Raw genomic sequence first — 12,636 nt, 5'->3', positions numbered from 1 at the left:
CTAATCATCATCCAACACAGAACTAATTATATGTGGTGTCCCACAAGGTTCTGTCTTGGAGCACTTACTTTTTCTTGTGTATCTCAGTGACCTTTCATCAGGAACATTATCAGATGCCAAGTTCTTTATTAGGAGATGATACAAACATTGGAATAAATAGCAAACCAAGTATAGTTTTAGAAAGACCTGTTCATGAAATTTTTGTGAACATTAATAAATGGTTCCTAGCCAAATCTTTGTCACTAAATTTTGAAAAGACACACTATTTTCAGTTCAGATATTTTAAGAAGCTTCCTCCTTGTATAGGTCTAAAGTATGACCGCAAGCAGATAGAAGAATTGAGTGTGTTACATTCTTTGGATTATACCTGATGATAAATTCAACTGGAGGCCTAACTGTCAATTTAAAATACGGATTTTGGGAAATGTGGGTGATATAAAAATTTTAAAAAATCAGATGAGATAGCATACCTCACTTATTTTCATTCCATAATATCATCGAAATAATTTTAGAAGTAACTCATCAAGCCAAGATAAAGTTTTCTCAGTCCAAAAGCTTGTAATAGGAATTATTTGTGGTGAGAATTTCAAGAGCAACCTACAGAGGCCTGTTCAATGAACTGGGAGTACTAACTATTGCAAATTAATATATTTATTTCTTAATGAAATTTGCTGATTCCTTAATGAAATTTGCTGGAACAATATATCTCTTCTTGAAATCAACTTCTCAGTTCATGAAAACAGTACTAGAAACAAGAATAATTTTCATAAAGATTTAAAATAACTCACATTGGTCCAGAAAGGCATCCATTATTCAGGAACAAACATTTTCAGTAACTTGCCAGCAGCCATAAACTGCTTAGCTACAAATAAAGTTCAGTTTAAGGGTAGCCTAAAGGATCTATTAGTGTCCAATTCCTCTTGTTCCATTTATGAGTTTCTAGGTAGAATGCACTAATGAATATATTGTCCATAATATCAAATAATGTGAATGTTCCATAAAATCTGATTTGCACATCAGAGTAGTACTGTGATCAATGTAGATGAATGTTAAACTAATTTTCTATTTGATGACATGTGGCTACAATAGTCTAAGAATATTCACATATGCATCCCAATGTAATGTGGATTTATACATTTTACGCAAGAAGTAAATCTACAGGAACAAAATCGAATGTTATGAAAGGAAAGAGCTGGAATAACTGAAGAGAGACAGCTGAAGTACAATAAATCAAAGAGAAAAATGAGCATTAGAACAAAGTATGTTTTTATTATATTTATGAGGACAATTTCACTTAAAACTTGTGGAAGGAACATTAGCATTTCTCTCTTTTTGTAAACATGTATTATGTATTCTTGTTCTATGACATGTTCTACATCTTTGAACATCTCACCATGGATCTATGGAACAAAAACTATATACAACATGGTGAGAAACTGTCTGAAAAGTTTGTAACAGTGTTTCAGGATAGATAGTGCTGCGAAATAATGGTAAGAAAGAAATTCAGTAAGTTGTGCCATTTCTCAATTAATTGGCATTGAAGTTAGCCAATCAGGCCATTGTGTGTGCAAATTCAAACAGCCCACCATAGACAGTAGCACCAAAGGTGTTCTTCATTTGGCTTCCTAAAACCGAACAAGAGAGTGATACAGAAATTGGACATAGGATGGTAGTAAGGATTGAACCTAAGCCAAAGACTGAGCAGTCTTGTGCACTGTCAACTACACTATAAGAACAACTGACACTAATTCTATCTGGCGGGCCACTTGAATTTGTGTGTGGAAACAGCGCAACGTAAGAGTTTGTTTTTAACAATTATTTCTCAGCATACACTACCCTGCAACATACAAGTTTCTTAGACAGCATTTGAAGACCCTATATAATCTAACCTAGTCTTACTCTCATGTTCCATGATACAAACTAATAGTTAGTATCCTTTCCAAAAATACAAATTGTCTGTCATGAATGTTCGTATATCATCTGTACATCTATTCCGTAACTAATTTCCTCCTGTTTGCACTTAAAAACTTACATCGCTACTTCCTATTTTCAGTTCTCCCTTCGGATAGTTTCACTGCCTCTTGTGACAGTCTTTTCAGAAATTTTCTAGTGTTTTGTATACATTCTGTATATTCAATCTTCTTATAAATTACTGACTATTAATTCTCTTTCATTTTAATTATTACTAACACACTCAATAAAATCAATAAGGTTTGATTCATTCTAATTATTCTTATTTCTTTTGACTATCAGCCAATCATTTCATTTCTTTTTATCACATTCTCGTACTTTATGCTACAGTTGCTTCCATATTACAATGGTACACCTGATATTTGATTTAACAAAAGTCAATAAAGGACTTTTTGTCACCTTACTGAGCTATATCTTTCTCTGTCTTCCTCAAGCTCTTTTCCCTTCAACTTTCACTTATGCATCAATTAACAAATTTTATTTTCCAATTTTTTAATGCATCTTTGTCACATTAATCTCAAGTGCTCATTTTTCTCTTCAATTTATTGTACTACAGCTGTCTCTCTTCACTTATTCCAGCTCTTTCCTTTAATAACACACTTCTAAATAATTCCATTTTGCTACTGTAGACTTCCTTCTTGTCTGCTTTCACCAAAATCAAACCTCTGCATTATGTGTATAGTGCATCCAAAGCAACTTCTCAGTCTCTCTTGAAACACATTTCGTTGTTCAATTTAATTGTCCTAACTTTTCTTTGGGGTTCTTCATTTCCCACACTGTTAATACTTCTTTCCATGCACTTTTCTGCTACTGTGTTTGGTCCTCTTTCGTACAGGGTGTGTAAATAAAGTTTCAAGACAGATTTTTTCCTGAGTAGCGGTGCACGTGCAGACTGGTCTCACCACCTGCGCCAGGTGGTGGGGGGTGTTGACTAAGCGAGCCAAGCATCGGCATTCGCCAGTGAAATTCTGGGGTGAAAACATCACAAGTGCAGTCTGTTTTGAAACGTTGTCGAGAAATCAGAGTGTCCAAAATGCAATGCCTCTTGAGGAGCGGCGAAGTTCGATCAAATTTTGTGTACAACTGAACTAGATTGGTACACAAATATTTGAATGGTTCAAGAAGCCTATACAGAATACGCCATGTCACGTGCCGTGGTTCTCATGTGGCACAAGAGGTTCAATGATGGATGTGAAGACTTTGAGGATGAATGCTCTGGAAGACCTTCAACAAGCAGAATAGACGAAAATCTGGCCAAAGTGTGACAATTTTTAAACAGTGACTGACGTCTCAGCATCATAATGATTGCACATGAAGTGGGTTTGAATCACCAAACTGTATTTCAGCTAGTTACAGAAGATCTAGTGATGAGAAAATTGTGCGTGAAACTTGTAGCTGAAGTGTTCTTGGATGAACAGACGGAGTGGCGACTGGATGTTTCACAGAAAATGCTTGAACATTTACAAACCGAACCTGATTTTTTGGACAAAGTGGTCATTGATGATGAGACCTGGGTCTTCAAATGTGATCCAGAGTTGAAGAGGCAAAGCTTGGAGTGGCACACCTTCGCATCACCGAAGCCGAAGAAAGCCCGATGACCAAGTCACGTGTGAAAAGCATGCTCATTGCTTTCTTGGACGGCAAAAGGAATGATCCACAAAGCGTTCGTACCTGCCAGACCCTGTCAATGGTCAGTATTATACTGGAGTGGTCAGCCGTTTGAGGGATCGAGTCTGCTTGGAGAAGAAAGACAATGTGACCATTCACACCTGCTTTGCCGTCACTGAAGTTTTGACACTGTTCAACATGGCAATGCTGCTGTAGCCACCCTATAGCCTCAACCTCACCCTGAGTGATTTCTTTTTGTTACCCCTGATGAAGAGAGACCTGAAAGGGTAGCGGTTTGACAGTGTCGCAGAGGTCCAAAAGGCTTCAACGAGGGTTTTGAACAGCGTTCCGGATAACGAGTTCAAGGGAGCTTACCAGCAGTGGAAATCTAGTTGGAAGCGATATGTGGATTCTCAAGGCACCTGTTTTGAAGAATTTTACTCCGATATATGAAAGTATTGAATAAATTTTGTGTTTGAGACCAGTCTTGAAGCTTTATTTACACATCCTGTATAAAGAGCTGTCCATTCACATGACATATAAAGTGAATGAAAATTTCTGTAGCAAATTAAATTAAGAATTTACCTCTCCTTCAGGTGTATCAGATGGACATAACATTCCCCACTGAGAAGGTTGCAGGGAGCGAGGACCTGAAACTTTCCTCGTCTTTTCAAACTGGGAGTTGACTCGTGTCATCATTCCTAATGCTGAAATGTAGGAGAGTCTTGAAAGAACCTGAGTCACTCCCTGGCGGTCCATTTTAAACCTCTTGATTGTCCAGTTACCCTATAAAAAATATAATAAACCACTATCAAAGAAAATCATTTAACAACATTAATATTTTTAGATTCAGTACTTTGAAGATGTGATATGTCAGAATAACACAGAGTTATTATTTTACTGTAAACTGATACCCAAGTAGCAGCAATTATCATTGACATATTTGGATGTCCAATTACATATAAAGTTACATGAATTACACTGTTCATTATAAACTGCTCAATAATTAGTTTTGTACCACATGCATATTTCAAACGTGTTGGCTTACAATCAAAAGGGGAAGTGGATGAAATAACAAGCCTTATGAAACTATAGAAAATAATTTTTATGTGAAATCAAAACAAAACAACAATAAAAAAATTGAAATTGTACATCTTTGTACATCTGTAAACTCAACATCAGCTCCTCGGTAGCATTCAGCACCCTGTGCATTGTAACGTGCTTTCATTCTCATTGGCACCTGCCCACAAGGTGGTTGAGACATTGTTGCTCAAGACTGCCCCACTTACAAACAGCTGCCCTCCAGATGTCATCCAATACGTGAGAAGGGTTCATGCGACGACATGCAGAGAGTTACAACTGGCCCCAAGCAATCTTTCAATTGGGTTCATGTCAGCAGACATCACAGACCATTACATTTGGTTCATTCGGGAGTAAAATGCTCACTAAGTGAGTATGATGTGCCCATCACCTTTAAAGACAAAACCATTACTGGAAGTTGACTGTAGGGCTGGACAATGATTTAGTGGAAGACCTCAAACTGCTCTTGACAATCATCCAACTCTCTGTCAAACATATAGGACCGTGAGCTTGAGACGTACATTGATATGTGGCCAATTTCACTCTCTTGTATGATTATCACCAGGAAAATCCTGAACTTACTGGTGAAGAGCTCCAAAACAGCAGCAAGCAGTACAGTTGCATACTCCTCAGGGTACATGCAAGCTACAATTTGTTGGAATTGATCATCAGCTGGTGGTGTTGTCAACAGGTGATCACTATGAAGCATATCTTCAATATTTTGTCACACACAATAGTGGATGAATATTCAAATGACATCATTGTGATGTATGCCAATTTACTTGACAACCTATGCTGACAACCCTTCTTGCCATAAAGTGACAATGTGTACATGGTCTAAGTTTGAAAAGATCCTTCAATGCATGCTCACACACTGATTAGTTTAAAAAGCTACATTGTAACATTTGTGATTGAAGACACAGCACACTTTACTATATTGCACTTAGAATGCAGTTTTACTTTTACCTTCATTACACTGGTGATTGTTTCTAGTGATTTCCTGTGGCGAAAATGCAACTGAGAAAGACGTTTCTGATCAATAAAACACAACCCATATGAATCATGAGAATAGTGTGAGGATAGTGCAAAACATTTTGTGAACTGTGATACTGGACAAATGGCAATTTTCACTCTTTCTCAAATTATCTTGTTTCAGTATTTTTCTTATCAAACTTATCATGTAACTACATCGTGATCTGAAGATTACAAGAAAATAAATGTTATATTTGTTTTAAAATTAATAGTAATAATAAACAAACAGTATTTTCTGTATCAACTACAAACTACATGGATTAATTGGCACAGAAATTAGCTCCTCCTCCACACCAAAGAATACTGGAGATTCCCTAAAACTTTACAATTTCTTCACAGATAATTTGAAAATGTACGACCCAATGGATGTTACGTACACCTAAATAAGGGAGCAACAATTGCTTAGCACAGATCTCACAGTTATTGAGGAATCTCTTTCGGGAAATTAAACTGATAGGCACACAGAAATATTCTCAAAGGTTGGAGCCAAGAATATAACTGTGTATTAACATGGTATTCTTTGCTAATACCACAACTGAATATTTAGTTCAACATTGTGTGTCATAAATGAAATTACAATACATTTTCCTCAAATGTACTCTTCTTTTCCTTCAGTGTTTGTCCCGCGTGCCTGCGAGGTCCACTACATGCGTCCATCGTCTCCATTTCACTCTATCATAGGCTGCACCTGAGTGGATGTTCACGCATTTAAGGTCTTTATGAATCGTAGCAGCCCAACGTTGCTTAGGTCGTCCTTTGGGTCTTCTGCTGACAACTTCGAGTGCGCAACCCACATTCCCAATAGTCATCACCGGCCCGTGAAACATGCCCAAACCATCAAAGACGACTCTCACACATCTTGTCTTGGATTGGTTCAACACCAAAATGTTTCCTAATGCTATCCTTGGAAAGGTGATCTAATTTGGTGAGCCCTGCTGTCCACCTTAGCATCTTCATTTCCATTACACTTAGGTGGCATTCTGTTGTCGGCCAGCACTCACAACCATACAAGACGACTGGTTGGATGACAGTGCGATAGATTTTTTATTTTAAATTATCTTCCTTCCTGTGGTGGCAAGTGACTCTGCTTGTAAGATACTTAAACTTACTCACACGAGTCAGGTCTTCATCATTAATCGTGATGGTTCCCATTTCATTTCTGTCAGATGTCATACTTGGTTTTCTTCAAATTAAGGCGCAAACCGTGTTGCGCCAACCAGTCACTCCATTTTTGAGTCTGGCTCTGCAGATCAAGCTTGTTTTCTGCTGCCAGCATTATGTCATCAGCATAAAGTAGGGTCCATGGTAATGGCCGCAGCAGGTCAGCTGTCACAGTGTCCATTACAAGAATGAACAGAAGTGGTGATAGTGCAGAACCTTGGTGAACGTCAACTGTGATGGGGAAGTCCTTGGATAGTCCCAAGGTTGTATGGACATAACTTCTTGGCTGTGCATAAAGTAACTACACCCAGTTAATAAACTGCTCTGGCACATCATGCTGTCGAAGTGCTAGTGGATGATACTATAATGCCAACACCACTAGCTGTTACGTTTGTGCCCTTATACATCAGCTTGTAACCGCATCCAGTGTCCATGTATCTTGACCTGCACAGATGTCTATGTGTTGGATTTCTAGGGCTTTAGATAGCTCAATGTCCCGTTCAGTCATGATGCCGACGTTGAGTGTTTCAAGATGGGATGTGAGGGCTAGTTTGTTTAGCTGTCACCACCCATGCGACGGTAACCCTTGTATATTTCTCATGCTGACTGTGCCATGACAACGCATGTCACCTAGGGGGGATGCCCTAGCCTTTGCACCAGATCCAGAAGACAACATTTCCATAAGAATTTTTACGGTTGGCTCATCACATAGCCTGTCACCAAGCATTTTAGAGCTACTGCCAGCAGGAGGAAAGGGCACTCCTGACATGGAGAATAGACGCCTGTTTTAGCCGCTCTTAACATGGAGTACAGACACTGCCGAAGTGGGTTTTACACCTTCTTCACCATTGGGTCTCCAGACCTTGTCCGCTGTTGAAGCTTTCCTCAAATGTACTCCCAGTCAAAATTCAAGTTAGAATGATGACATAATTCTAATTTTTTAAAACAGAATATTAATTAACATGTAATATTTCTTTTTTCCACTTGAGATACAATTTTTACTTAATACTTAAAAGTAACTTACTTACCGTTGATATAGCATGAACTAAACCATTTGTTATTTGGTCTTGCCGCATGTGCTTCACAATATCAAACTGTGCTGCCTTTAATTTGGGGATGTTCTTGTCAGCAATTATCTTGAGCTAAAAAGGCAAACAAACAGAATTTTATCTTGGGCAAAATATATCTTGAGTACCTATTGGAGACTAACAATTGTGACATGATAATTACTGATTGTATAGTGACACATTAAAGAGGCATACATATAACAAGAGAACACTTCTAAGGTTCTTTTATCTATCTCTGTATATAAAAGGCAACATCCTGACTGACTGACTGACTCATCATCGCCCAGCCCAAACCACTAAGTATAGAAACTTGAAATTTGGAGATAGTGTGGATCTTATATGGTAGGCATCTTTTAATAAAGGATTTTTTGAAATACCAGTCATAAGGGGGTGAAATAGGGGATGAGATTTTTATGAAAATAATTTATTATGAAGGCAATTTTAAAGCTAAATCTACAAAAATTTTAATTTGGCTTCTCAGTTAGAAATTTAAAAAAATGTTTTTCACTATTTTCAGGAATTCAACCCATATGGGAGTGAGACGGAGCACGAAAAGTTTTTATGGAAATATTTTACTGTGCAAACATTTTTGAACTTAAATCTATGAAAATTTGTATTCAGCTTCTCTGTCAGAAATAAAACACATGTATGTCTCTGTGTTTGGAAATTCAACACTAAGGAAGTGAAATGGGTGTGAAAGAACTACTAGAGGATTTTTAAGGCTACATCTATGACAATTCGTATTTGATTTCTCGGTTAGAAATTTAAAAAAAGGGGTTTCAGTGTTTCTGGAAATTCAACCCCTAAAGGAGTGTGGTGATGATGATGATGATGATGATGATGTCCCATACTCTGAGGAGCACAAGGGATGAAGTGGGGGACCCAAAATGCCGAATAGGCAAGGTCCTAGAGGAGGTGGTTTGCCATTGCCTTCCTCCGACTGTAATGGGGATGAATGATGATAACGATAATGATAATGATGATGATGATGATGATGAAGACAATACAACATCGTCATCTCAAGGCAGGGAAAATCCCTGACCCCATCGGCAATTGAACCTGGGACCCAATGCATGGGAAGCGAGAACACTACCACAAGAACACAAGCTGCAGACAAAGGAGTGCAATTGGAGATTAAAATTTTTAAGAAAATATTTTTTCACATAAAAAATTTAAAGCTAAATTTAAGAAAATTGGAATTTCACTTCTTAGATATAAAGAAATATCTGTTAGGGAATGAAAGTTGCTATAGAAATATCTCGACAATAACTCAAAAGGCACGATTAACAAAAACTTTGGACTTCAGCTACCAGAATCACTGTTTGGTCAGAATACATTCAGAAAAGACCACACTTATAATATAAAAATTCAGTTTAATCAGAACAAAAAAAAAAAAAAAATCTCTGTAGGTCGTACAGTCTAGTGAGCAAAGCAGCAGGCGCTAAACTGGTATCACTATAGTGATAAAGAGAAGTTCCTGTTTAATGTTGTTACCAAAAATCTCAAAATTACCAATTTACTTCAAATTTTTACATGATACTCTAATAAAAATTCATATGTACGTAGGCTACATACTTTTTTAAACCATGAAGCAAAAGTTCTATGTTAAAACCAACAGAGTACAAGAAAGAAAATGCAGTGCTGTGCTGTGCTGTGCTGTGCTGTGAATATGTGCAGTTTTGTTTTCTTTCTACAGTCAGTTTGAATTACAACAGTGTGGCATTTGAGGCATTACAGAAATTGTTTCTCTCACTCATATTGCTTCTCACTATACATATTTTAAACAAAAATTGTGTACACAATGATGTGCTGTTTTGGTTTCTTCCTTGCAGTCGGTTTTCACAGAAAAGAGGAAAGTTATATTCATGGCTTATTGGCTGAAGATTAGAATACTACTGTTGTTATTGAGGTTTTCAGTCTAAAGACTGGTGTTGTAATAACACGGTTCATGTTTTCCTTTACACTTCAATTAGCGTAGCCCGAGAACTGTGTCCTAGGCATGCCCGATGTGAACTCAATGGGCACAGCCCGTGCTGCCTGAGTTGTTGTTGTTGTTGTTCCGCCGGCAGAGGTCGCAGCCGAATTCTCGCGTGCCCTCTGGTGGACAGGACTCTACTTGCGGCAACTACCGTCCGTGACGCGCCGTGCCGATGTGCGCCTCCCGCGATCTTTCTGGTGGCTACTGCACTCCTCCTCCTTCGGGGGGTGAAGCCACTGTGATCCACTGCGTCGGAAGGTGGAGCGTCAGGCAGGAGCGATGACCTCCACGTCCATCAGAAGGCTGGAGTCGAGGGGATCTGCCAACCCTCGAGCCAGAACCTTCCAATACGGCTGGAAGTGACCCACTCGAAGAGGCCCCCGTTGTTCCACCACCGGAGCCCGGGACACAACAGGAGACAAGCCGTCGAACTCTGGATCCTGGTCCACCTCAGGAGGGGCCAGACCCAGTGGTGGGGATGATGGGGAAGAGACGACCACAGGTGAACCAGCCTCCTGAGAAATCGGGCCTGCGAGGGGGGCCGGCTCTCGCCGGGGCATCTCTAACGAAGGCGATGCCTGTGCTGGAGCTACTGGAGGCTGCAAGGCTGAGAACCATCGCAGTGCAGCAGAGTCACAGCGGGGAGGGGCGGTAACGTCCTCTGAGAAACCAACACGGGTGCTGGCAATGGGGAAGCCGGTGCCCGAGGGTTCGGAGGGTGGGAGCCCAAACGTGGACGTAGCTGATTTTGGTGACGACCTACCTCCCGGTCCCCCGCCTGCAAGGTATAGAGCCGGCAGCCATTTTGGCACAGGACCACCGCCGATATCCAATGTGGATTGCGACCAAACCCCCGTGCCCAGACCGACATACCCAGTGGAAAGCCAGGTACTTCGTTTTGCGAAGACTGGCGAGGACCGGGCCAGAGGAGGTGCAGCAGAGTTCTAGGTTGGCGCCCATGGAGGAGCTCTGCGGGGCTGCGTTCTCCCATTGGTGTGGTCCAGTATGCCGTCAGGAAAAACGTCAATGCCTCCTCCGCAGGAAATTCGTGCACATACTTTTTCATCTGCATCTTAAATGTGCGCACCATGTGCTTGGCTTCCCCACTCGATTGTGGATGAAAGGGGGGGGAGCAAACGTGCCGAATACTGAAGTGCCTACAAAAATCCTGGAAGGTCTGCGAAATAAACTGAGGTCCATTGTCTGAGACCAGGGTGATTGGCAGACCTTCCACAGAAATGATTTTTGCTAGTGCCTGGATTGCCACTTCTGAAGTGGTTGAGGAGCAGCGAACCACATATGGGAATCGGGAATAAGCATCAATGACAATGAGCCAAAAGCCATTGAGAAACGGGCCCACAAAATCGATGTGAACACGTTCCCATGCCTGGGTTGCAGTCGGCCATGAAGAGAACGCTGACCTGGGAGATGCCTGTTGGCTCGCACACTGGGAACAGGCGGACACAAAGTGCTCAATTTCTCTGTCAATACCGGGACAGTACACATGTCTGCGAGCCAAGGTTTTAGTACGGGAAACACCCCAGTGCCCCTCATGGAATAACGTGAGGACTTCCCTTCACAAACTTGCAGGAACAACCACACGAGGAGCTGTATCATCGGTAGCCAGAAGGAGAACTCCTTCCAAGACGGAGAGGCGGTCTCGTAGAACAAAATAATTACGAAGAGGGTCTGAGGCCCGGCCTGGAGGTCGGGATGACCACCCCTGCTGAATGAGGCGAACTACTTGCTGGAGAACCGGGTCAGCTGCCGTTTCCCTGGCGACTCTAGAACTAGTGATCGGGAAGCCATCAACCGCTTGGCGGGACGCCACATCCAAATGAAAACACGTAATCTCCTCTCGATCAAACTTAGGATCCGCGCCCACCGGAAGACGGGAAAGAGCGTCTGCGTTGGTATGCTGTCCAGTAGGGCGAAAATGAATGTCATGATGGTACTTAGAGAGGAACGAGGCCCAGCGCTGTAGTCTGTGGGCCGCCCTATCCGGAATCTGAGAGGCGGGGCCAAGTAACGATATTAACGGCTTATGGTCAGTGATTAACTGAAACTTCGTGCCATACAAGAAAGAATGAAACTTGGTAACAGCGTAGACAATGGCGAAAGCCTCTTTTTCCACCTGGGAGTAATGGTCCTGTACGGGACTAAGAGTTTTAGACGCAAACGCCAGTGGCTGCTCGGAACCATCCGCATTGCGATGGGCTAGGACCGCCCCCACCCCATACTGCGAAGCATCTGTAGCCACGACCAATGGCTTATGGGGGTCAAAAGTAGCCAAACAAGGCGTTGACGTGAGGAGGCCCTTCAATGAGGTGAACGCTTGCTCGCATGCATGTGACCAATCAAAAGGAACACCCCTGTGCAGAAGGCAGTACAGGGGACGGGCTATGGTGGAAGCCCTGGGAATGAACCGGTGGTAATAAGCAATCTTGCCTAAAAAAGGTTGTAACTCCTTCAGCGAAGCGGGCCAACGAAGGTCGACGATGCCTTGGACCAAACTTCCTAGTGGCTGGACGCCATGCCGAGAGATGGTGTAGCCCACATACTCAATGGACGGTTGGAAGAAGTTTGACTTACGCAGGTTGCAACGCAAGCCCACAGACCTGAATTTGAGAAAGAGGGTGCGAAGGTTATGCAAGTGTTCCTTCGTGCTGTGGCCTGTGACAATTATGTCATCCAGGTAATTAATACAATGAGGGATTGTTGATGTGATGTGCTCAAGAT

At 41.3% G+C, this 12,636-nt stretch overlaps 1 protein-coding gene across 1 annotated transcript in view; it reads right to left on the bottom strand.

Annotated features, from left to right (window-relative positions):
- Positions 1 to 12,636, bottom strand: part of LOC126418465 (DNA-directed RNA polymerase III subunit RPC2) — a 187,262-nt gene that overhangs the window by 76,434 nt on the left and 98,192 nt on the right. Inside the window, exons 9-10 of the mRNA XM_050085233.1 lie at positions 7,881 to 7,994; positions 4,165 to 4,365 (exon numbers count right to left, since the gene is read on the bottom strand). Coding sequence (XP_049941190.1) covers positions 4,165 to 4,365; positions 7,881 to 7,994 — 315 coding nt within the window. The remainder of the gene's footprint in view (positions 1 to 4,164; positions 4,366 to 7,880; positions 7,995 to 12,636) is intronic.

This window comes from Schistocerca serialis, chromosome 9 (genome assembly GCF_023864345.2).
Source record: "Schistocerca serialis cubense isolate TAMUIC-IGC-003099 chromosome 9, iqSchSeri2.2, whole genome shotgun sequence".
Classification (NCBI taxonomy): domain Eukaryota; kingdom Metazoa; phylum Arthropoda; class Insecta; order Orthoptera; family Acrididae; genus Schistocerca; species Schistocerca serialis.
This window is presented reverse-complemented; position numbering and strand designations above follow the sequence as displayed.